The following is a 26845-nucleotide window of genomic DNA, read 5'->3' on the forward strand; positions in this document are numbered from 1 at the left end:
ACGACGATCTCCTTTTTTTTCCTCAACATCCAATGTCTCTGAATACGATACGATTACATGTATTTTATCGCTGTTACCTACAATTCCGTGACTGAGTGGAATAAGTCTAATTTCCTCGATGTCACAGCTGGATGCTGAGCTTATCAAAAAAGTATCATATAAAATTTGCGAGGGAGATTCAGCCTCATAATTTTTGAGCTCCTGCAGCAGCAAGCTAAACCATAGATTCAATTCTTGCGGGAGGTTGACCATCAAGTCATTCCATCTGCAACAGAGATGAATTCATCATAGTTGTAGCAGAAGATGCCTCTATAGCATCTTCGTGATATAAATTTATTCCACTCGCGACGATATTTCAGTCAATTCCAGTAAATGCATGCAATAAATTGACTATTATCATTCATAAACTTCTGTCTGAGAGATATAGAAACTCTTGGTGCAAAGAGAGGAAGTAAAAGAAGTGTGCATAAGACAGTTTTCTCAAAGCCATACTCTACTCAATTGAAACATAAAACTTATGGCAAGTGCGTGAATGATATAAAATCAGTCACCAAGGGAGAATCTCTTCTTCTGCATCTTCTTCTGAGCCCCTTCCATCTCCATTCTCCCCAATATCCCCATTGGCAATGTCAAGGAGAGAAATCTGAATCGCAAATTTTATATTTATTCCTACAATTTTGCCATTCCCTCGCACGAGGAAGCGAGACAGATACCAATCCTAAATGTAACATTGGAAGAAGTATTGGAAGTACCATAAGATGAATCAATTTTGAAGTATTCTACTCTGGATATTCTCTTGTAAATGCAGGATTTTACGGTGAAGTCTCTGGGTAAGAAGCAAATTCTTCATAAATTTGTTTTCACCGCAAAACAATTTTCTGAAATAGTACTCCCCATGCTTGTCTTGGGCAAAAGGAGAGGCTCAGAGATATAGCTGGAGTTGTCCACAAATCCACTCGATAATTCATCGAATGTGAAACTAATGGCTAAGATAATTTTCAATTGAATCACTTCATAATGACCCAATAAATGTCCCGATCGTGGCCTCGTTGCGGTAAATCAGCCTATTGAACGATAAAAAGCCAAATAAAAGCGTCAAACGATCTCTTTCACTCGCACGGACTCAAATGGAAAAATCACTATGCAAGTACACTCCTTTAAGTTTGTCATAAAATCACAATTTTTCTTTGTACAACTAATCCATTAAGCATGTTTTTGATCTTTAAGATCCATGTTATTAGAAGAAAATGGTGAAATTCGTGAAAAATATCAATTAATTAATCATTTATATTGGGTGTTAATTTTCTTCTTTTCTTTTCGCTTAAACACTTCTGATTTAATGAACATTAATTTCGAAATCAGTAACTTTCCGAACAACACAAAAGCCGTACTCACTATGGCGTTGTTATCTCGTAATCTCCGTAATCTGTTATCTTGTTATAATTTTTCATTCATAAAATACATTTCGAGAACATAACGAGATAATGGACTCTGGGGTGCGTAATCTTGTTATCTCGTAAAAATTTTATTTTATTAAGTACTAGCAGCTAACTTCATGCCTTTCCGAAAGCTTTCGGAGCTTTCAGAAAAAGCTAAAATTGAATGAGAAATGACATAACCTCAGAATTTGTGCTGTGTTTTGGTTCGCGCCGGACATTAAAATGGGAAAGAACACCGATAATTCTGTAAGTATTAATTTAATTCATCGGGAAAACATGTATGAACCAAATTGTAATCTTTTTAGGATGTGAAAAAGCGAGTAAGGAAGCACCCAGTCCGCAAATGGGATGACGAATGCATCAAGCTTATTTTGGAGCATTTAAAGGAGAATATCCCAATCGAGAAGCCAACAGCGAGGCAATATTATACGAGATTCTGCGACCTGTACCCTGAGCTCCAGATCGAGGATCCAGATTTAGTGCGTCAGAAGGTTGTGCACCTCAAGACAAAATATATCCAAGTTGAGCAGTGGCGCAACGAGTCGGGGAATGGAGTGAAAGACGGTGGAGAAACTATCAATGAAATACTGAACAGGAAATGTCCATTCTATACAGACTTGGATGAGATATTTTCCCAGAAAAAGAGTGTACGATTGCAGAGAATTCTCGACAGTGGCAATGATGAATCCGTCCAGCACTTTAGGGCATTTACACAAAAATCAGTGACCGCAAAACGTCCAACAACAACTGTGACCAACAACTCTAGCCAGATTGAAACCGTTGCACCCCATCGTCTTGAAAATTTTGTCCCTGCTGAGAGTCCCGGTGAAGATGAGGATATCGTAATTTCGTTGACTGATGTGAATCCAGGCACATCAAACATGGATGACAATCGCCGTGATGGCCGTGATATCTCGACATTCAGGAATAATTTAAGCAACTGTGCTGACCACTCACAACAGATTGATGAACCTGATGACTCTGATGAAGCTTCACGTCCTGCAGTATGCGAAGCACCGGGAAAAAGACTTCGCGGACTATCAGGCACATCTTCTTCAGCCAAGAAGAAGCGTAAGATTACCAGCGCTGGATCAATGCTGCCTGGAATCGATGCACTGGCGGCTGAAAGGAAAGCTTCAACTCAGATGCGGGTGGAGTTCGAGAAAGAAAAGCTCGCCATTGAGTCCAGCTTGGAAGACCGGCGACTCAGCCTCATGGAGATGGATATAAAAGCAAAGATCGAACTTGAGAAGCGCAAGCAGGAGTTTGACGAGAGGATCAGGTTGCAGGAACTGAAATACAAATATGGCATCACTGAAAATATTCCTCGAGACCTTGATTGTTGAGCAAAACCAAAGAGTACAAAATTTCTATCAAGTTTTTTTTTTTAATTTTATTATTCATTTGTTCAAGAATTCTGTGATACATTTAAGGAGTGAAATAAACTTTGAAGTAATCTATTAATCAAATGTTTTGCAACATGTGTTCATATATGTACTGCCGTTTCCTCTCTGCAGCATCATTGCCAGCTGGAATCTGAAGCTCTTCTTCAATAGGATCATCATTGATTTCGCCAATATCATCAAACACGATTCTGTAGCCACGATCCATTTTGTATTTGAGGAGCATATTGTAGACTATGAAGCAGACCATCACCCAATTACAACAGTATGCATAATTTTCTTCTGTTCCAAGTCTGAATCGTAATTCCTTGAGACTTTGGAATGTTTCCTTAGCATCTCCAAAAACTTGCTCCACTCGTACACGATAGGATGAAAATATACGATTAAATTGTCGTCTTTCTTGCGCAGTCATGGCCCTGGAGTTTTGCCTATAGGGAGTGATTACTCTCTCCGTGCACTTGTAGGCTGAATCGGCAGCTATATATTCATCTCCGGTAAGAAATTCCTCCGTGCGTTGTCCAAGTTCAATGTTCACAAACATTCTGGCATCGTGGACACTCCCTGTGAACACAAAAAGAATCGATATTAAAAATCCAAAATCACTTGCAAAATTACAAGAATTACCTGGCACTCCCACCGCGAGATATCTCACCCTGAATCTGTGATCACACACGAGAGTGGCTTTGATCGAGTGTACTTTCTTCCGTGAATAATATGAGTCGGGATCATGGATGGGAGCTTCCGCGAGTTTAAACTCGGTCCCATCCATGTACCCGACACATAAAATCAACTCATCTGCCGTCTCTCGTGTGAGGATCCTTCTCTCCTCTGCATCTGGCCAATATAAATACTGAGGTTTTAGTCGTAAAATGGCCGAGAACACTCGTTGAGTGACCTTGTCCAGAGTTCCACCATCTCCAGTTCCCAACATAGCAGCAGTTTTTGCAAGAGATGCAGAATCACCGTAGCCTCCTAAGCGATATAACACTATTGCTAATTGCTTCTCGACAGGAAATTGCAAGCGCGCTCTCACAGTGAAGACTAGGTCATCAGTGATTTCATTCAGGATGAAGTCAAATTCTTCCCGTGACACACGCAACATTTGAAGAAATCTTGATGGATCATACTGAGGTAGTATTCTCTCATACCAGGCACTGGATTTCGGCACTCTTGTCCTGTACAAATATCGATGAGTAATCATGATTAATAATCCCTCCATAAGACGGTCAATCACGGCTTCCATCAAATCATCTCGAACTTGTCCTAGAAAATTCATTGGGTAAAAATTGTAATTTTGTAGGAAGTCAATTTCTTACCTGTCCTTTCTTCTTCCTCATTCACATCCAAGAGATCGCAGATTGCCTCCTGCTCCAAGAAATTGATAAAACGCTGTTTATTGTACTTACGACTCATTGTGACGACAAACACCAAAATGTAAACAAAAAAACTTAAAAAGATTACGAAACGTCAAAGTGACCAAACTTTTGCCACTCACGATGATGGCCTTAACAGCCCTTAACAGATTACAGATTACAAGATAACAACGCCATAGTGAGTACGGCTAAAGTAAGATGTTACTAACGTAATGCTTTAAGTAAAAGTAATGTCTATGATTTTTAGGAGTTCTGTTCAAAGGTAAAGAGACTGAGAGCGTATTTCTCAATCGCATGATATCATGTTTGGCTTTGTTGGAAAGGTCTTGGAATTTCTGATTCTCCTAAATCTGTTCCAATCACTTATGAATCGGTAATGAAATGGTTATGAACCGATAAGCAATTTCAGATCGAAAATCAATTATGTTATTATTAAGCCATTTTGGGAGAATCTTTTGAGTGATTTATGAATCGGCTCAAATCGTCTAAAACCCGTAAACGGTAAATAATGTGAAAGTACCTTTGAGGTGTTGTGTCTAAGTTACGAGTTCAATCAATCCGTAATACGAGCTTCAGACCTAAGACTTAGCCATCTGGCTTAACTCCTCTAATTCCCTATCAGGCACGATTTTTTAGAAAATTGTTGTTTGGGATTTTATTATAAGGGCAAATTATTCATTAGATTTTGAAAAATTAATAAAATTTCTTGTTATTTAAATTTATGAGACCTTCGGGAACTGGGCTAAAACTCCAGTCTGAATTCGGCATAAAGAATAGGATGTTTTGTCACCCCTTTTTTTACGCATTTGAATGTTTCACAACTAGGGGAGACTGGGGCAAAATTTGTCAAAACGAAAATTTCAATATTTACTATTTTCTAAAATAAAAGAGACTCAGGCTTGAAATTTTTATTAGAGATAGCCTTCATGAACCTTCTTAAACTTACAGAGTTTAAAGGGATTCGAGAAAGGATTATGTCAAATAAAAAATAATGAAATTTTGAGCCCTATTTCTGGAATATTTGGCTTACAGAAAATATCAATACTGATTAGCTCAATTTAAGCACATCTCTCGTTAAGATAGAGAAAAATTATCTTCGACAAAGTTGTAGAGGAATAAATTTCCTATAAAAATATGTCTATTTGATATTTTTAACGTTTGCGAGAGTAAAACGTCACAAATTATCCGAAGACTGACAAAATTTGCCCCAGTAATTTTGAGAATCTCCACAAAATCGACTTTTAGAAAATGATTAGAAAATCACATTTCTTTCGAGATAGAGGAAAATAGTTTTCTACAATGTTGTAGAGCAGTAAATTTCATATAAGAATATGCTCATTATAAAACGTTTAAGTTTTCTCAGAGCTCTTGAAAGAATTAAATATGCGTTTTGACAAGTTTTGCCCCAGTCTCCCCTACTTATAATTTATGTCATCGAGTTAATAGAGCATTTGCACCGTTTGGGTCTGGAGGTTGATCACCAACGCTAAGACAGCGGTGGGCGCAAGCATTTCTTTTTGACAAATCTTTAAATTTAAATCTTAATACATCTATCCTTTTTTTCTGAATTCAAGAGTACCAGCTTAAAAATATAGTTATCAATAAATATCACATAAATAAAAATAAATAATAATAATTTATAGAATTCTTAAAACCTGCGATTCAACTTTAATTGTAACTTGTTTTAGCTTTAATTTTCATTTATTTAATTTTATTTAATTTTGACGTTTTGATAGTTGCAGTGTAAGTAATAATCTTTTCGCTTTTTAAGTGAAAAGATTTCAATATAAGTCAAATCTTTGAGTGAAAAAGCTTAGCCATTGTTGCGTTGATCCTGGATTTCCTTGAAAAAAAATAGAGCTTGTCATGGCCATCGGATCAGAGATAGAAGGTGATAAGGTTCCTTAAAAAAGGCGTATTCTGATAATCAACTATGTAAAATGGATCGCACCGTAAACATTTAAGACACGAGTTTATACATTTATTTGCCACCCGTTTCGAAATATTAAATGATTTTTGAGTCTGTTAAAATAGGTCAAAGTTGATACATAAGAAGAGTGGCAACGGAAAATTGTTTTCTAAAAACAAAATAATTGATATTTGAAAATTAGAGCTTGAAAACAATCCTTCGATTATTATTCCTTAATTTACTCATCAAGAATAATATTATTTGTTTGAATAAATCTGTGTTCGAAAAAAGAACCTCTTTAGCCTAAACTGGATTCGGAAATTTGTGCATAAAAACAATTTATATCAATATAATATCCTCGGTGCAATATTATCTATATATTGTTTTTATTTTCGCCGAAGCAAGAAATACTGCAGTTTAGTTCCTGTTTTCAAATTCAAGACTTTACGAAAACTTTGAATAACAGTCATAAAAGTTTTCTTGGATCTCAATCGGATAAGAATTTACTTGATTTAGAAACTTAATACATACATATTTTGCAGTATGTAGGGAACTACAATAGACTGATCATAACTTTAATAAAATCTATAACTCCGAGTATCATTGTCAAGTAATAAATGATCTCTCTGCACATAGCCCCTCCATCATAAATAATTATGCAAGCTGCCATCAACAGCTTCAATCTCATATTCGTCAAAACAAACTGTATGGGGTTTATCAAAAGTTTCCATCTTTAATCCATCATAACTCTCTCTCTACAGATATCTGCGCCATATAAGTGGACTTTTGTAAAATCATAATGGAAGAGAAATTTAAGATAAGTTTTTCCTCAAGTTTCTTAAATAATGATACATTGATTATCTCTAGCAAATGATCAGCAAAAATGGGAGTGTTTTCCGCTTTAGCAAAATAAATACAACACGCACCATCTCCATTTTTCTGAGGAAGGAAAATCCTAAGGGAGTACAATAATTGTGCGAGAATTGTTGATAAACCTGAGAGATGCCTTAATATCTCTGTTGACTGCTGACTGTAGACACCAAGTTGCCGTATCCGGAAAGAAGGTGTACACTGGAATTCCTATACGAGATATTATTGACAATAATTTATTGTTTTAGAGTTAGGTCGCAAGATTATATTGTGCTACTATATCGAGCAATTGGAAAATTGTGCAATGAAAGTCCGGGGGACAGGTCGCAAAGTGACGATTTGAGATGTACCCCGACGCTGATGAGGAAAGATGTACTCCATCGGGAATACTTTGGTCTCTTCTGGATGCAATTATTGCCCAGAAAGAGAGAGAATCGATATTTTACCACCAACAACTTGTCTCATCCACTTTAATTTTCTATCTCATTGCCTTCAATTATGCCACATACAGGAAAATGAAAAGAGTATTCAAGCCCACACCCATTGAGAAAACACTCCAAATACAGAAATTCCCTCTTATTCATCCAATTGCTCCTTACATGACACAATGCCTGTAACCGTCTGTGTGTTCCTTAATTGCCAGCGAGGAAGACTCAAGATGATATTACCATATAAATAAATCTAATTAAAATCATATAAATGCGGAAAGGTGATATAATAACATGTGACACTTTCTCAGGTAATACAATGCCATTCAGCAACCGCTCTTTTGGTCCAACGCATATCTTCTGGTTGCACTTGCTCCATTTTACTTCCATAGCTCCTTAAGTGTTTAACTCCTATTGCTCACAACGACACGTGCTTTAGCTGTTTCAAAAAGATTTAGAAGCTGAGAGCCACAATGAGATTTATTTTCCATCTTGGACTGATTGTTTGACATACACGAGGAATTCAATATAAACACTCCCGTGGAACATAAGAAAAGGAAGTTGAAATAGAGTTTAGTTCATCCAGGTGACTTGTGCCAGATCACCAGCAAAATCATGGGTAGTAAACATTTAGCATCTGGGCTAGAATTGTCTTTAAAAAAATAAGGATTGTTTATTTATTTATTTTGATGTATCGGGTCCTTTCGGTCATTTTTAGTACACTTTACGCAGTTTTAGTGTTTCTTGAAAAATATTTCTTCACTTCAGACACTTTAACCTTTTGCACTAGGCGGGTCTTAAACTCAGAATTGTAGCAGTTGAGCCAGAGATCTTACTGCCTTATGGGAAAAGTACTCCCCCTTCGAACGTTCATGTTTTCGAATAATGTAAATTTTCTTTTAGTTTTCTTAAGAGATTTACACTTTTTTATTAAATATTAGCTGGCTTATCATCAATTACTGATAATTCCGTGATAATTTAGTGTATATCTTTTACGAAAAACTAAAGAAATTCACATTTTTCGAAGGAATGAACGTTCGAAGGGAGAGCACTTTCCCCTAATTGCAGTATGAGATTTTCCACACTGAGAGAAATCCAAAAAAAGTTAAAATAACATTCCGGAAATGTTAATTTTACAATGCAGTATTTATCCAAAATCGGTGTAAATATTACCATTTTAGGTGTATTGGGGGTTAAAGTTACCCTTTTTCATGTTAATTTGATCCTTATAAAGGTGTAAAATTAACATTATAAAATGTTAATATATTTTTACACCTAAAAAGTGTTAAGTTATGAGGAAAAAAAAGTTAAACGCACCCTCTTTTTTTCTCAGTGCAGGTTTGAATTCACTATTTTATAATTGGCAAGATGCTAAGGACAAATTTTCCTCAAGATCGTAGATTTATAAAACAAAATAAAAATTTTGATACTTTAACTCTCGGGGTGCATAGGTGACGGCTTCTTTTCAGTAATGAAGAAGCTTGTGATAAGTGTGGTGAAGAAATCCGAGCTTAATTGTTGGGTAATGATTGAAAAAATGAGACTACGAGTACAAGCTGCTGAGATAAGGTACCTCCGGGCAGTTCAGGGTATCATTCGTAAAAATCGAGTTCAGAATGTATTCGTGATGATTTTAAGATCAAGCAGCTGATTGCATCTTCTTTTAATAAGTCATATCCAGCATATCGCTCCTTGGAAATTACAAGGGGCCAACTCAATCTGAGCCATTTTTCAGGAGACAGCATGAAAGATTCAACTTTGTATAAATAATTATCTCAATTAAGTATGTTAATAAAAATAATTTAATTCGTCTCTATTTGTAAGAGCATTATTGGAAACATCGAAATATACATATTTTTACCTTTCAAAATATGTTTTTCTATGAGTTAGCTCTTTGTCATTCTAAATGATGCGCAAATTTTCAAGAAATTAGAATGACATGGGATCAACTTGCTTGAGTTAGTCCCTTGTTTCACAAAAATTTGAACGATAAATCTATTTTGTGCCCCTTGACTTCAAACAAAACCGCGCAAGCAATCATAAAGAATAAAATTTTGAAAAACTTTTCTAATAACGAAATTAATTGACTCATATCATCTGAAATTTTATTAAATTCTCTGTCTTAGTGCATTAAAACCTCAAAATCGCCAAAAAGTGAGTTGGCCCCTTGTAATTTCCAAGGAGCGATATGAATAAAAAGAAGATTCTCAAGACATAAAAAACCTCAGCTAAAACTATGGAACCCTTTATATGGTGAGGTTGACCGAGGCAAATCTATAGGACAAGGTGGTTGTAATAAATTAGGAGCAACTCAAAAGTTCTTCCTAAAATGGCGAAGGATCGACAAGATTGGGTCACTAACCTGGATATCTTAAGCCTGCAACCAGGATGAGGACAAGCCTTATAAGTCCGCGGAATTATAAATATTCTTGATTGAACTTATTTTTCATAGTCGCAAGGATCTGCTAAGGGAATAATGCTTTTTTGCAAATTAGTTACCATTAGAGGGAGGTGCAGCAACTTTGGAATATGGGACCTTTTGAAATTTTTTTCCCTCATTTTTAAATGAAACTGAGATCATCTTAATGTAATTGAGCTTTACAATTGGTTTGTAATGATAAATTATATCACGACAAGGTCCAATTCCATTTAAAAATAGGGGAATAATAAGAATAATAAGAATAATTATATATTATGTAGATATTTTTTATTATAATGCATTATAAGATTAAAAAAGTCGATTTTTTTATTAAATTGATATATAATCCGCAAAAAAAATTTAAAAAAAGGAATCAGAAATCAAGTCGAAGTATTTTCGAAGATACAAAGCCGAAAGTAAATAAGCGACAATTTGGTTTGCAACCGTTCTGGTGAACGTCGAAAATTTTGAATCACACTTTCTCCTCTTTCCATTTTTACGATTTTGTCTAATTGACGGAAAAAATGGCCGGGTTTTATATTTTCGAGTCCCGGTCAAAATCCCAAATGTCAAAATCTCGAAAGCCATAATCTCGAAAGCCAAAATCCCATATGTTCAAAATTCTAAAAAGGGATGAAATTATATGGAGGATAATGTGTAGAATAATTTCCCAAGACACAGAAAATTTCCCTTTGCCTCCAGCAAGCACGGACGCAATCGTGGGAGTAGCTTTCACACTTTTATAAATTCGGGATTTCGGCTTTCGGGATTTTGGCCCATTCGGGATTTTGACTTTCGGAATTTTGACCGGGACCCGGCCAAATAAAACTCATCGACTGATTGAAATAAAAAAAGTTTTATTCTGTTGAGACTTAAATTCTTTCTTAATTAAACTTTATTGGCCTTTAAAAAATTTTATTTTTTGCGCCATGTTAAAATCAACATTTTTCCTAAAATATAGATTTAAAAAAACAACCACATTAGAAATATTTCGATTTTATTATTTTCTCCAGTTTTTCTTGGTTTAAGTTAAAACTCAAAATATTTTTAGATTATTCTAAACTTTTTACAGTTTGTTGTGACACGGCGCTCAATAAACCACCTATTAGTAATCAGCTGTTTTGTAATACTTTAGAAGAATTTTAATATTTTAGAACAGTATTTATTTAAACACTTTATCATGTTAAAAAATATACAAGAAGTTATAAGAAAAAAACATTGAAAATCAAAAATATATTCAAAAACCTAATTTTTGCCCTTCTAATTAAGGGCGCACCTTTAAGTCGAGTAGTCTAGTAACCTTAAAAGAGATTATACTTTCAGTAGGAAATAAAACTTTTACTCTTCTACAATATTCAATGCTCTGTACTAGTTTAAACTTGAGTATTTTACCTTTTAACCTCGATTGAATTAAAACAAACACTAGAAAGTCATTCGCCATATATGAAATTAAAATCGAAGGGAAGTAAGATGCCGCAATATGTCCCGATAGGTCATTAAATTTTCCTTTATGACTGGTACTGTGACTCTATCTTTTACGACTGAAATTCGCATATTAAATTTTGTAATTGCTTAGTGAATCAATTGAAATTTTATGTATCTATAATTGGTCTCTTAATTATCCCCAGCAAATTGTCATCCTTTGGAGGATAGTTCTTCTTTTTCTCCCATCACCATTTAGTGGAATGTCATGAATATGCGCAAGCTGTACCGTACAAGAAAGATTCGCCACATCTGTAATTTGTGGTGGAAGTTGTGAATGTTTTGAGAGAGTTTTGCAGAGATTGCCTCTTTCTCTTTGGCATCCAATGTGCACAAATTGAATTAAATTGATTATCTGTCGTTGTGGCGATTGGAAGAAGGAGAAAATGAACAAAAGGCCACTAATTACACTGCTCCAGCAATGCAAGTACACTTCCATAAATATTCATCATCATCTCCAGGGTCTGGTGCAGCGATATTTTGTGCAAGCCCATGTCTTCCAGTGGCTTGACAATTGTTGTCGCCGTTATTAATCATCTTGTGTCCACATCTTCTAATGCATATACAATTTGTGCATTTCTTACACTAGATACACATTTTCTGCCACAAATGAACCCCAAAGTGCAATGAGCAATGAATTACGGGCAATCCTCGTGAGGATTTTCGCTCGTGTCGACTCTTTTTTACTTTCCAAGCAAAGCCTAATCACCCCATTGCTGAGTTGAATAGCTTGCTAATATCTCAAGGTATCATACAATGGCAGTTTTGCAATAAAAGGGGCACAATTCAATTCTTCAGATTTTGTTTTATTTTATTTTATTTTATTTTTATAATTTATTAGTGTTCTGTGAAATTCATTTCAATTAGAGATATTTTGCCATCGATAGGGTTCTTCTAGATTTCAGTTACCTCAGCAAATGTAAACAAAATGAGTTTGGTGGCAGAGCTTTCCTTCTGAACACTCCTCTCAGGTGAGTTTCGATATATTTTTCTCTCAGGCTAATCCTTGCCTCCCTTTCAAGCTCACATCCACGTTAAAGGAGAAGAAATACACTTTTAACTTCCCATAGGGCAACTTTTGAGAGACCGCAACAGAAGGTAGGCTAACTCTTTTGGAGTTACTGGAGTTACCATTACTGGAGACAGTAATGGAGAATACGGAACTCCATATTTCCCTCGACTAAATTTGTATTAGGCCCTCCTGAGCTCTCGTAGTGGCTCGCTCTTGCTTCCTGCTTCTCATAGGAGGAACCTCTCATAGGAGGAACCTCTCATAGGAAGAGACGAAGTCGCTGTAATGGTTCAATTCTAAACTGAAGGCTTCCCTCCCTTTTACCCTCAGAAAAACTGTCCCGAGTAATCAGGATCAACGGAATTAGAACTATTCCTGGCCAGCATAAACGTGCCATCTAAGCTTTCTGCCCTTATTCACTTTACTCACTTTACACATTCCTTTTCTGGGTGACCAGGAAAACGTGACCACTACTTATTCCTGAGGGTACGAAAACCTCGACCGAAGTATATCATATGTTTTAAATGTTGTAAAAATCCCTGAATTTGTGCCGTAAATAATTAAATGTGAAATAAAGTAAGAGCTTAGAAACACACATTTGAAATCCGTTACATAAATTTTCTTTACCTGAGCCTGGACATCAAAATTTCATGAGTTAAATATTCACATGGATTAACCTAATATTAACCTACTACCACATTTGACAGTTTTTCTTGTGCCAAGCGCAGGCAATTTGCGTTAATAAAGACATAAGTTTCTCTAGTGTGTAGAGGCTATAAGTCTTAATTGCTATTGGTCTGTCAGTCCTCGAAATCAAAATCGTAATTTTTGATTTTAGGGGACCTTTAAAATGGTGCATATTCGCGGTATACTTTTCAAGCACACGACGTGCTTCAATTTAATACTGCTCGAACTCAAAGAGAGAGCAGTTGCAGTTATATAATCGTCTGTTTTTCAATTTTTAACTTTTCTGGAGCTTAAACGGTGAGAGATGTCGACTTTCAGTCTTCGATGACCCCCAATAAAAAAACAATATCTCTCGACGCTTTTTTCCCCTCCCCATCCACCCCATCTGCCCCTCCAAAACCATGTTTTTTTCTTTTTTCTCAAAATTGGCCCAAGCTTTTTCAACTATTTTCGGATATGTTTTAGAGGTAGTCCAGGCGAACATTTCACCCTAACATACTTATGACAGGAAAATTCGCCATTTTGAATTATTGAAGATCAAAGGTCAACCACTTTGGAGGGCCCATTTTTCAACCGATTTAGTTAAATTAGGATACTTTGGAAAGGTATTGAAATTTCCAACCCGACTGCATCGGTCTTCATCGGTAAATAAACGGGTAAATACCGATTTTTGAATAATTTTACATCCCCTATAAGTAATTTTTAATAATTTCTTAATGGCTTTCTCATTGTCTCATTGTTTCTTAATGTCTATAAACAAGATTAAATCAGCAGTAACCCTATGTGCATACAAAAAAATTTCTAATTTCTTTCGTGAGTTCGAGCATTTCGCAAAGCTAGGACGCTTTGCCATCTCTTTTTTGTTTTAAAATAAAACAGGAAACAAAGCTGCTCGGAAATGTTTCTTCTTTCATTTTGATGAGAAACTATGTCGTTTTCAGCGTCCATTGCCGTCTTAGCGCTGATGAATAGCCTTCAGAATAAAAAAAATTGTGATAGCCATGATAAGCACTTTCTTAAATCAAGTAGGGGAGACCGGGGAGGTTTGGGACAGGGGTAGAGTGGGACAAGGCAATTTCTTCATTAATTTTTGAAATAAATGGGATTTAATCACTACTCGATCGTAAGCAATATTATGATGTATCTTGACTAAAAGAATGGATATCCTCAGTTTTATTGTTTTAATTCTATGAAAACTTTCTTAAAAATTGATAAAAATTGTATTTTTTAATTTCTCAGTTTTGCTCCTTGTATTTTAAATCAGCAATATATAATCAAAACTTTTTTATCCCATTAGATAGCAGTATAATCTGAGAACATATTTTTATAAAAGTTTCAGAGATTATACGCTCTTGTTTTTTATATAAATATTAATATTAATATTAATATTAATATTAATATTATATGTTGATTTGATGATGACGATTTGATTGGTGTTTTTTTTTGTTTAAATAGAACCACAATTTCACGAACAAATTTCTATAACTTTCCATAAATATTAATTTTAATCAAGCAGTGCCACTGCCATTGCAAAATTGCGATATGTGTAAATTCTTCAATGGTCTCTCACATCTCTGGCACTTCTTTGGTGAAATTCCTCGCGCTCCCAACATGTGTTCCCGTGCCCAAAGGAAGATTTAAAAATTAAAAAAAAAGCCAACCAACGCGTCTAACCATCTTGGGATGAAGAGCATGTTCTTGTACTATTTTCTCACTTTTTCCCTCCCCAGTGTATACCATCCAAAGGAAACCTTTCCTTCATGGCTTTCGGAGAATTTTAGAGTTACATCGAATTCTTTTCAGCATTCCTACCTAATGTCGTGCAAACTCCTCCATCCTAGTGCCATTGCACAATTTTCTAATGTAATGCAATGTCTTATCAACAATGCCATGGGAAACCTATCACACACAATACGCAAATTCATGGTCCTGACTTACAAACGGAGAAAAGTTTCTCTAAAGGCCGATTAAAAAAGAATCATTCCACCTGTTGCAGCTGCGAGAGACAGTGGAGGATGGAATGTGGCTTCCCCAACAATGAGGAACAAAGAAGACGGTCAATTTCGTGACCAGAAAGTGAGCCCAAAGCGTGGGCGGTGTGTTTCTTATACGCCAAACAATATCTTTTTTTTTTTACTGCTCCACTCTTTTTGCTTCATCACAAGGAGTCTATTCTATTCGCCAGATCACCAATTGATCAGCGAAAATGACTCTTTCCTCTCTGCTTAAGTTCTAAAAATGCTCGCAATTGCTGACTGGGGGTTAGTTAGGTGAATGATCTTGTACTGCTCGTAATTTCGAAAATCACAAAATATAGTGGCCTAAGGCTTACACAGACCAACGACTTAAGCCGAGAGGCGGCTTAGTGATACTGGAAATGTACTTGTGCTATTTCTTTCAATAGAATTATTTTATTTATATCTTCAGTTCTGGAGTGATCCTTTCGGTTATGTGTACTGCACAAATAAATTTTGTTTTCAAATTTAATTATAAGAAAAATAATTTGTGTTTTATTAATATGATTTAGATATTTCAAAATCAAAATGTGTCAAGTTTTGCCACACAAACAAATATGCGCCAATAAATGGCAAAATATCACGCAAAAACTCTCCTATTCATATACGAACATTTACGATCAAATGTTAGCAAAAGAACAAAAATATTCGGCGAGTAAATAATAGGTGAAAAAGCACAAAGCTTATTTTGTATTTCCATAAATAATTTATTAAATAATAATTAAATTGTCTTCATAAAATCGTTCCCCTTCTTCTTAGTCATTTTATTAACATAAGTCGTTGTTTCTTTGGATTAAATAAAAAAGTGGTTTTCAGACTAGAAGTTTAGCGAGTTTAGCACTGTAATTTTACTGGTTCAGAATCTAATGGATAATTTAGTTAATCCTAAAGGGTGTTTAAACTAGAGGTTTAGTGTAATTCCCAAAGGTCGTAAAATCCCACATTACAAGCAATTTTAAATGATTTTTTACAAACCAATTCATCTTTTATGCCCTAGACACACTTACGACTTAAGCCGAGAGACGACTTAGTGAAAAATGATGGAAATCTACTTTAAACATTACTTCGAATATAATTACGCTAAGCCATCTCTCGGCTAATCCTCTGGTCTGTCGAAGCCCTTAGATCTTATGTCCAAAAACTTAAGTCAAAATTTCCCAAAAAAAAGCTCGATTTATAAAAATTTATAAAAGTTGAGCAATATGGTTAAGTCTTAAGTCTGAAACCCGTTTAATCAACGACATCAGAATGGGTCCCGGTCTAAATCCCGAAAGCCAAAATCCCGAACGCCAAAATCTCGAAAGCCAAAATCCCGAAAACCAAAATCCTGAAAGCCAAAATACCGAATTCTTAAAAGTGTCACAGCTAGTTCCACGATTGTACCCAGGCTTGTTGGAGGCAAAAGGAATTCTTTTGTGTCTTGGGAAATTATTTTAAACATTTTCCTCCATTTAATTTCACCCCTTACACGATTTTGAATATTCGGGATTTTGGCATTCGATTTGGATTTCGGGATTTTGGCCTTTTCTGGATTTTGGCGTTCGGGATTTTGGCTTTCGGGATTTTGGCTGCCACCGCATCAGAATATCTCGCTGGACCCGCAAATTTTAGGTCTATAGTATAAGAGATAAATTTTTCACATCTCATACAAATCTGACCTGAATCGCATACATCCATGACCAATAAACTCTGGAGCGTAGAACTTCTTAAAGAATTTTATAAACTTCATAATATTTTGCTTTAGTTTTTTGTTGTTTTGGGTTAACATTATATGAAAAATATTCTCTGAAACCGCATCGCAAAATATTATGTAGTTAATTATTTAAATGGTCATGGGGTTAACGTTAAAGTTCTGACTCATCCTTTAACCCTTTAGAAACGAGACACTTTTCATGGACCGAAAATCATCAACAAAAATTGAAACAATAAACAAACTTTGTAAAACGTCTTACATCTAACCTTAGAAAGTCCAACCGAGTTTGATTCGGTGCATTTTTTGCCTATTTGACGAAAATAGCTCAGAAACTTAAATTAATTTTCTGACAATACAAAAGGGTGATAAATTTTCGTTCTGAAAAATATTATGTATACCTAAGTTTCTAGTATCAAGAGGTTTTTGCTTAAAAAAGTTTGAAGATACAAAAAATAATAAAAATCTATGTAAAAATCATTCATCAATGCGGTAGTTTGAAAATAAGTCACTTTTGATTTTAAATATTTACTACATAGCAAATAGTTGGAGACTTACTGCAAATATCCTAATTTCCTTCAACCCTGCAACCTTCTACTTCACGATCACGTACAAAGTTTATACAGAAATAATTTTAACTAGTCAGGAAAATCAATTTCTCTATCGGACTCCGGTATTCCAATCATTCTTAAATAGATAGAAAAGATAAGAAAAACATTTGAAGGCGGAAAGCGTTCAATGTTTATAGACTTTACGGATAAGTTTTCCAAAACAAAAGAGATGATAAAGCGATCTAACTTTGCGGTGTGCTCGAGCTCACGACTAACAGCTCTCCGTGTATCATCTTTTCGTATGGTTTTTTGGTGTATACCGGACTACTACTCATTAAATTGATTAATTAATTTGAAAAAAAAACACATTTCGCACTAAAAAATGGCTTAAAAAAGCACACTATCGAATATTTTAAGAGTGATTGAAAAGCAGACTGGCAAATAGAAAAGGAAATTCGAGAAAGGTAGATCATTACGGGTATATTACCGATTCACTACCGATTAAGTCCGATGTAGACGGGTTCTCAATATCAAGATCTTTGTAAAAAAAATTAAATTCAAGCAAATCGGTTCAAAAATATGCCCTGCAGAGTGGTCAAACTTTGATCTTCGAAAATTCGATATCGAAATGGTTTTCGAACATATGTGTATAAGAACGAAATATTTGCCTTGGCTGCCGCCAAAACATATTAGAAAATGACAAAATTTCAAGATCCGTTTTCGAAATAATGCAAGAAACATGGTATCAGAAGCGAAGGATGAGTATGGGAATAGGAAAAAGGACTGTCCTAGATAATATTGACTTATGTGGGGATCATCGAAGACCAGAAATCGAAATGTCACTGCCAACACCACTTGGTCTTGATAGTGACAATACCATGCTGTTTATAAAAAAAATATAATTTATATCTTCACAAGAAGTCCTTGCTACTCAACTGAGTATTCAGCAAAATTACCATATTTTTTTATATCTAACCCATTTACAAAAATATACTATAGAGGATATATCTCCATGTAAATTCAGCATCAGCATACGATCATTCAGCAAAGTGTTCAGTCCTTCTATCAATTGCCTTCTTCCATCATCTTCTTCATCTCTTCTATCCCATGTTGAATATTGTGAATGAAACACAATTACTTGTATGGCAATGTGAAAATGGGTTTCGATTGAATTTATAAAAATAGATTATTACATTATAACACAGACTTCAATGAATATTTAATTTTGGAAGGGGCTCTTATAAATAAATTGAGGTGAATATCACTTTATGCAAATTGTCATTGTTCCCCCATCCACGGAGATGATGACAGACAATGAGGATAAAGTGCATACAAGAGATGAAAAATGCTCTAATCATTAATAATTTATGGCTTTACATACAGGGATCTATTATGGAATCAAATGAAATGATGACTTTTCTTCCAAGGCGGCTCAATTGTCATTTTTTGGGTGGGTGGGAATATTTGTGTTGTAAAATAGAATTAAAAAACGTGCAAATGGGATTGTTTTGGAGGAAATAAAAAAAAAACACTTCATCTAATCGTGCTTATGGGGAAGTGCCCAAAGGTTGATTCCTTCTTCACAATGGATTTCTTTTCTTTCTTCTTGGTGCACTTCCGGAGAGAAATATCGGACTTGCCGAAGAAGTTCCAGAGAGTGAGATCATTTTGACTTCCAGCTGTTGCTAGAATCTTTCCATCTGGACTCCACATCAAATGGAAGATTTTCCTCATTCTTTTCTTGTAAATTATGTCCGATACGTGCTCCAAGGATGCCAACACTAGGATCATCGTGTTTGTTTTATTGTATTGATCTGCAAATTTAAAGATAACATTACTATAGTCAAATCAGTCAAGTCTACCAAAAAAACTCTTACTGCGGCGTCGTAAGGCGACAACCAATTCTCCAGATAATTTGTTGAAGCTGATAGCATCAATTATGCATTTCTTGTCACATCTTTTGTACCATGCTACGACATTCTTCTCAACAGTATTAACAACACCAATCGATGCTGGAGTCCTTGACGCAATGACAAACTCCGTGGAGCACCATGGATGCCAATCGAGATAAACATAGGATTCAATAGGACTCTTGAGCTTAAACCTGAGAGTTTTCATCACCCAATTCCAAACCGACACCACTCCCGATTGATCAGCCACGGCAAAGAGCAGAAAATTAGCTGAGAACTTGATTTCAATAATTGGACGGACATGATGCTGAAGAAGAACCAGACACGGACTCCTTAAATTCGAAGCACGATGGACTGTTAGTGTTCCAGACATTTGGCCACTGTGAACGGTAGAAGAAAAAACCTGGTAATTACTTCTTGTAATTGCTTAATGAAATTCTTATGGTGTTTGGAATTCAAGTTGCAAGAAGAATTTTTAATTAATCACTTGAAATTTTAAATGAGGGACGAACACCAAAAGAATTCTCCATAAGCAATTTTTTCAAAAAATTGATGAGTTTTTAGAATACTTCGAGGTAATTTCATATCGAATAAATGCAGGCATGCTGTAAAATCCTAAGGTTTACTATACTATATTTATTTAACATTTAAAAGCATGAATTTATTTTACAAATTCTATTGAAAGAGCAGTGTATTAATCCCCCTGTTTTAGAACACTTGAAATTTTCGCTTTACACCCTCAGGGAACATTTTTGTTTTAATTACCTATTTCCGAATCAAACGACTTCTCAGAAATAATTGCACTCTTTTGTGCAACTTCCTGTCAATCAACCCTGTCTTTTGTCTGGCCGTTTTCAAAGATAACGACGAACAGAGATAGCGGTTTTGGATCCTCGAAGGACCCCATCTATCCCTGAGATCATCTTTTTTGGCAATAATGAGAATTTCATTACTATTAAATTTCAAATGGATATTTTTTTTATATAGGGGAGACTGGGACAAATAGTCACAAATCGAAAATTTTAAAATTCAATATCTTCCAAGATAAATAAGATAGTGGCTTAATTTTTTTTCGATAAATAGCCTATGTTTCGTTCGTGTTGTATGTTTCGTAGAATTCGAACATGGAATTTAGAAAAAAAATATCGAAATTTTTAGCCCTATTTTTGAAATATTTTCCGTGCAGAAGATATCAATTAATAGCTACTTATATTAAATTTGATGCACTGGTGAATATTTCCCAAATTATCTGGATATTCTTTGAATACGAATCCGCTATTAATTTAGAATTTTACAAAGATTCTTTTCTCCAGAAATCCTTTTATTAAAAACGACCACTTGGGGTAAAAAGTACCAAAGCTATGGAGCAAAAAGTAACAAAAACCGAAACAATTTCTGATGTCCCACGGTGAAAAGAAACGTCAATGCTATGTGTCGCCGCTTGTTGTTTGCATTGGTCAAACGATTTGCAGTTTTTTGTGTGTTTTTTGTAAAATAGCTTGAAATGCGCTTTTCTCGCTCAGATAGAGAAAACGGTATTTTACAAAGGTGTAGAAGAATAAATATCCTATGAAAATATGTAATTTCGGTATTTTACTTAAATTTACGGAATCCCATAATAAAGTGAATTAAAATGTGATAGTATCTTATGCCTGATACTATTTACCCCAGCATTTTTGAGAATGATCACAAAATTACTTTTTACAGAAGGCTCGATATATATATTTCCTTACCAAATAGAGGAAAATGACATTCACTAAGTTGTAGAGCAGTAAATTTCCTATAAAACTGTGCTAATTAGAAATTTTGGAGGTGCTCGGGTAGCTTGTAAAAAAATGAAATATCCGTTTTGTTACTTTTTGCCCCAGTTTCCCCTATGCTACATACGAGTATCTTCTAGATTTTTATGAGACTAAGCAATTAATATTTTTCGATTTTTTTTAAATTTGGAAAGGTTTGTGCCAAGTAGTTTTGTTATTCTCAAAGATTTTTAATTTTAAGGTAATGACTTTCATTAAGTTTGCAAATATTTTTTAAATCCATAAATACTGAAAACTTTCAGTTCAAGCTTACAATTTATGAAGTATCGTTTCCGTTTGAATTAAAAATGCTTTTTTTTATTTTCGTAAATTCGTAAATTAATTTATTGACTCACAAAATATAGGGTAATTTTATCTTTATATCTTATGATCCAAATAATTACGATGAGTCATACACGTTTTCTGTATATAATCTACATTTTTTGTGCATAATATGTGGTACAAATGAGTTATATATTTCATTTATGATAGTCTTTCTTTAAAAGTACTCACCACACAATATGAGATCCGCTGCGGCTCCAGGCCAAACACCGAATCTCTGTTTTGTCTTTCATACGAACTAAGGATACAAGATCAATATTCTTTTTCTTGGTCTCCCAGATGTCCAGAAATACACGCCGGCCGATCTTGCCTCCGGCTGCCATATAGTGGCCATTTGCATCGAAAGCCAGAGCTGTGATATTGTTCAGGGAATACACCATTAGATTAGCTGATCCAGGCTGCCAGGTTACGATCTCAGGACGCACAAAAGCAACAATCTCATTGGCTTGATTCCAAACTATCAACTTCTTCTTGCCGGATTTGTGAAAACCCTGAATACTATGAACAGTATCCATGAATGCTAAAGATCGAGTACGGGGAACACAGGCCCAATCTAGAGCCGTGTACCACTTAGGAGTGACGGCATAGTTGAACATTGGAGCCCAAAAGGTGTTTAATTCAACTGTAAAACGTTTGTGGAGTTCATCGGTGAAAGAGAGGATTCGTTCATCGGACCATTCGGATGCCCTCTTTTTGTTGCGTATGTTGAAGAGTTCTTTGAAAATTTTCGAATAGTTGAAATTCTTCCAAGAGCAGGTCAGAGGATTCTAAAACGGAAATCCATTAGCATTTGAGAGTTTCAATGTTTTATATAAAAATAATACCATGAAAATATCATCCACCTCAATATCATCTGGGTCATCCGTTCTCCTCTCGCAGTATCTGCGCGGAATGAAACGATCGCCGTATCCCAAGGGTGCAAAGCTCGATGTTTTCTCGATCTGCAAAGGATTAGCGGAAACTTTGTTGAATTTCCAGACACAGTGGCTTCATCCTCCTGATGGTGGCGACAAGGTAGAAAAAAAATCATATTCCTCATCAGCCGAAGGAGTTTGGTATATGATATATTGTAGGAATAAATTAGTAATTCTTATTGTAATTACAGCGTAACGTGCAGATTAAAATATAAATCATGTTCTTTTGCAATTTACAGCACGCATTGGGTTAGCTGGTGATTTTTTTCTTAATCACAGCTACTGTAATGCTGCGATTTTATAAGATACCTCCGATTGGACCAATATTCATAGAGTTTATGTTTTGTATACCTTTGATTCCGAAAATAAATCAATAGACAAAGAAGGTTTGGACGTACAGTCTAATGCTCTTTCATATTTTATGTTAAGTATTTTTAATAGTTTAAAATTTGTAAACCCTAATAATAATTATGATTCACTAAAGAGTATCGCAAAGTAAAGATCGCATAATCGTTTGGTTAAGAAAAATGCTCCATTACTATAAGAGCTCATAGAGCACCTTCCAATGACCATTCAATACTCACTGGACTTCAGTGTTATCGCGTTCTCGAAATTGCAACGAATATTTGTCATATGACATTATCATATCTTTACAGAATTCCCCAACTCAGGGGCCTCTCGACATTTCATTTTTCCATATATACGTTTTTGCATAGGGGCACTGACGGCACTGAAGACTATTGGCAAGTTTTTTCCTAAAGAGAATTGACTTATCAGTCTAATATATTTCGAAATCGTGTATTAAAAGCTATCTAAAAATACATATTTCATAATGCTTGCCAAAATTATACATGAACTACGAGCAAATTTGTTTAAGTCGCTGTGCAATAGATGCAAAATTTTTACAAGGAAAAGTGAAAAATAGCTTCACTTTTTATAATGCTTGATAGGTCCCTGCCCTACTAGTCCTTTATAATTTTTTACGTATTCTTAGAATTTTTTAGACTGTATTATTGCTAAGAACTGTTCGAGTGCGACCTTTTGACAACCATGCCTTATTAGTAAAGAAATTTTCAAAAAAAATTTACCACTTCAGTGAATTGGGATAAAAAATGAAAGACCTCCCACTTCTCAAAATACTACTACCAAAATAACAGATTTTCAATGAAAAATCACAGGTTCCATAAGATAAGACAGGCTTATCGATTGCTTTGGAATTGTGCGTTTTGTGCCAGAGAGATGATCTGTGGGTCGATCGCTGAATGCATGGTGAAGAAGTGTTAGAGGAGCCTAGTGACCAAGAGACATGAGGCCAAGAGTGTGTACATTGCGGATAAATAATTCAGTGCAGCAATGAAAATCCATAATCGATATATATTTTAAAACTGCATGCATTTAGTGTAAATTGCAAATCTCAGTGTGGTGAATCCGGTGCAAGGCATATCAGCTACAATATCGGAAAGATCATAATTTCTCCGGGTACCAAAGGCATAGAAGGAAAAACCATTTGCAATTGTGCTCAGCAATTAATCATATATCTCACCAATAAATATCACCAATGTACCCCAGCCATCATTGACTATTATGACAAGTTTTGTTCAAAAGAATATTTTTCATTTTGTGCACAAAATTACCCAATAAGAACCAGTATTAGGTGGACTTTTGTATCTGATTAAAGTGAAAAATTGAGCAAACAACTCGCCACACTAGCAAGACAAGCCGATCTGAGCCAGAAAATCCACTAATAGGTCGCCAGATAAGCAAACTTCTCATAATGATGAAATAAATTACTTCTATTGGCACTTCCAACTCTTCATCACTTTATGCACCATTGGAAATATCAGTGGCCCCTCTCACCTTGGTGCTTTTTATATGCATTCCCATCAACTCCTTTTGCAACTCCTACTTGAACCGATCTGTCCCCTTGCTCACCGAAGAGGCTGAAAATGAGAAAAATCACTAAGAAAAGCCTCTGCCTGGTGCCCCAACAAATTACTTTATTGCGAGTTAGTTTTTTCTTATGTTAGCACTAGAGCGATAAGATAAGCTGAAACCAAGTTCGGTGGCTGAACCTGTTCTAAAAATTTCTCATCGTAAAACTATTTGCCCCTTGAGGCTAATGCATACATACTTATGATAAATATTACTTAGCGATGAGATGGAAGGTTTAGAGTTAGAGCTTCGGGCATTGAAATAAAGAAAGCTTAGTTACTATTTCTTGAAATTTAGAAAAGAAATAGATTACCAAAGGAAAAAATAAATTTATATTATTGCATGTTTTTAATTAAACTTCGAGAACTTAATTGCCAACTTATTTTAAAATATTACTCCGGCAAATTACCAACAGAAATATATTAAATAATTCTGTTAAAGAATAAGTTAGTCTAAAGTAGAACAAGTTGAATGTTGAATCCAAAAATAAACCAATTGTTTTTAAAAATAAATTTGACTCAATAAGTTTAAAAGCTTTTTTTTTAAATAAATGTAGTCACTATTATTTTAAACAGACAGGAAATTTAGAACTCAAATAAATTGTCTTAATATTTTTGAAAAGAATTGTGAATTAATATGAATTATCTAAAAATATAACACCCGTCTAAAAGCCAAATATAAAACATTTAAACAACTGGCCAAAAATGGAGTATTTAACCATTTAGCGTTTTATACGAACCAAAATGAAACGTTTTACTAACCAAAATTTCTTTTAATTTTAGGAAACCCACAAAAAGTAAAATTTATTCAATTCGTCTATTTTTAAGTACCCTGAGAATTTTATGTTGAAACATCATCCGTCGTTCACTGCCGGAGCGTAAAGCGGTCCTCAGACTAGAGGTTTAGCCCAGTTCGCGTGGGTCTCCAAATCCTAAATAGCGTGCAACTTAATTGCTTTTTGAGAGTATAATAGGTTATTTATATTTAATAATCCAATTCTAAGTTAAATTTTTCCAAAAAATCATGAATGATAAGAAATTAGAGCAGTTAATCCATTTGGCTAAGCCTTAGGTCTGAATCCCGTATAACACTTTCGACTTAAGCCGAGAAACAGCGTAACGTGATTGATTATAGGTTACATTTCCATCAGTTTCCGACTAATCCGTCTCACATCTTAAGCCGAGAAACGACCTAGTTAGTGCAAACCTGATGGAAATTTAGTCAAATAATTATTATACTTATAATTCCGTTAAGTCGTTTCACGGTTTAATTTGTAAATGTGCCTAGGGCATAGGAAAAAATACATTCGAAGATCAATTTCGAAATCGAAATACAAGGCATTTTTACTTCTACTTTCGTCCGCATGTTGTCTAATGTAATTTCTGTTCGAATTTCGAGGCTTGTAAAAGCTTTTCAGTAATAACCTTTCTAAAAGACAAACTCATTGCAAAGCCAAGCCAAACCCATTCGAAAAATGATCGAAGGTCTAATGTGAAAATTCTCATATTCATATCTTTAGCGGTGGCTGTTTTTCCATTTTAATTTTTCGGTATTCCCGACACTTCTATCATCAACAACATTATCTCTGTGTTTTCTGCCCAAATTGATGATTCTTTTGTAGCTTTGTGGAATTTCAGGACAGCAGATCATTATAATTCCAAATTTTTAATAAAACAAATCAATATCCTTTTCGTAAACTGATTTACTTTTTCACAACTTGTCGATTTAAATTTTCGAAGTTCCAACGATTTTTTAGACAAGATCTCTCGGATAAATCTTCGAATCTGTACAGTATAGTCGAAGGAACACCTCTCCGACAAGGAGCCCCTACCGACACTTTTGTCAAAATTTTGAAATTTATTTAATGCATCCAATAAAATCTAAGTAATATAAAGTTTTTTTTTATTAATCTGCGTTTTTCATAGGGATAACTGTTCGAATTTCGTATTTCAAAATGGTACAGAGAAGGGTGTTAATAAGTCCTGACACAAGTTCTTAAAGTGTCAATAGGTGCTCTTTCACCCTTCTTACTATGGTTCATAAATTCTTATAACATTATGCGAATTTTTAGTATGAACACATTGGAAATTCTGTTGGAATTTTTGAACATGAACAACATTTTATGAAAATAGGGAGTTTAATTATTTTTCCGTCGAGACACTTTCGGATAGTCAAACTCTAGCTGTAAGCACAGTAACTGATTTTTAAAAAAGGTTATTTGTGGTATACCAAGAACTTATCGCATTAGGGGAAATGCTCATAATTTTGTCCAGTTTCTTATTTTGGACACTTTGAGGATAACATTGGACACTAAAAATAAATTGATTAAAATGATGGATTTTTATTCCAATATTTGATGAATAATGAATTCTATCTAAATATTTGTTCTTTTTGGAAGATTTTAACACTAAATACGTTAAAATTTGAATATGATTTGAGTTGAAATTGCTTTGTTGAAAATTCAGTGTGAGCAATAGCTTACGAGAAATATGACAGAACTTCGTGGCTTACTTCAGTCTTATTTAGTTTTGGTTTTTACTTTGTTAGTAAAGTTTGTTCGCTGTTTTTGAGTGATATTATTGAATATTCATTGAATATTGTGTTTATTCACGTTACTGATGATTTGTACATTTGACCTGAAGTGAGATTTGCCTTGTGAATTATATTTTT

At 34.7% G+C, this 26845-nt stretch overlaps 3 protein-coding genes across 4 annotated transcripts in view; 1 reads left to right on the forward strand and 2 right to left on the reverse strand.

Moving 5' to 3' along the window:
- Positions 1-1502: 1502 nt before the first annotated feature.
- On the forward strand, positions 1503-3418 carry LOC129803616 (uncharacterized). The gene is made up of 2 exons (XM_055850317.1): positions 1503-1685; positions 1745-3418. The coding sequence occupies exons 1-2, from the start codon at positions 1662-1664 to the stop codon at positions 2783-2785; spliced, it is 1065 nt and encodes a 354-aa protein (XP_055706292.1). The 5' UTR covers positions 1503-1661; the 3' UTR covers positions 2786-3418.
- Positions 2843-4378, reverse strand: LOC129803615 (putative nuclease HARBI1). The gene is made up of 3 exons (XM_055850316.1): positions 4159-4378; positions 3467-4105; positions 2843-3403 (listed from the first exon to the last, which is right to left on the reverse strand). Exons 1-3 carry the CDS (start codon positions 4253-4255, stop codon positions 2904-2906), a joined length of 1236 nt encoding a protein of 411 aa, XP_055706291.1. The 5' UTR covers positions 4256-4378; the 3' UTR covers positions 2843-2903.
- Positions 4379-18416: 14038 nt separating this feature from the next.
- LOC129800315 (protein cortex) overlaps positions 18417-26845 on the reverse strand; it is a 126297-nt gene continuing 117868 nt past the window's right edge. Inside the window, exons 2-6 of one of the 2 annotated variants that reach the window (XM_055844605.1) lie at positions 24101-24183; positions 22154-22270; positions 21501-22096; positions 19156-19568; positions 18417-19092 (exon numbers count right to left, since the gene is read on the reverse strand). In XM_055844605.1, the coding sequence (XP_055700580.1) occupies positions 18812-19092; positions 19156-19568; positions 21501-22096; positions 22154-22270; positions 24101-24127 (1434 nt within the window). In that variant the 5' untranslated portion in view covers positions 24128-24183 and the 3' untranslated portion in view covers positions 18417-18811. The remainder of the gene's footprint in view (positions 19093-19155; positions 19569-21500; positions 22097-22153; positions 22271-24100; positions 24184-26845) is intronic. The other variant, XM_055844604.1, reaches the window with a different exon arrangement.

Source organism: Phlebotomus papatasi, chromosome 2 (genome assembly GCF_024763615.1).
Source record: "Phlebotomus papatasi isolate M1 chromosome 2, Ppap_2.1, whole genome shotgun sequence".
Classification (NCBI taxonomy): Eukaryota; Metazoa; Arthropoda; class Insecta; order Diptera; family Psychodidae; genus Phlebotomus; species Phlebotomus papatasi.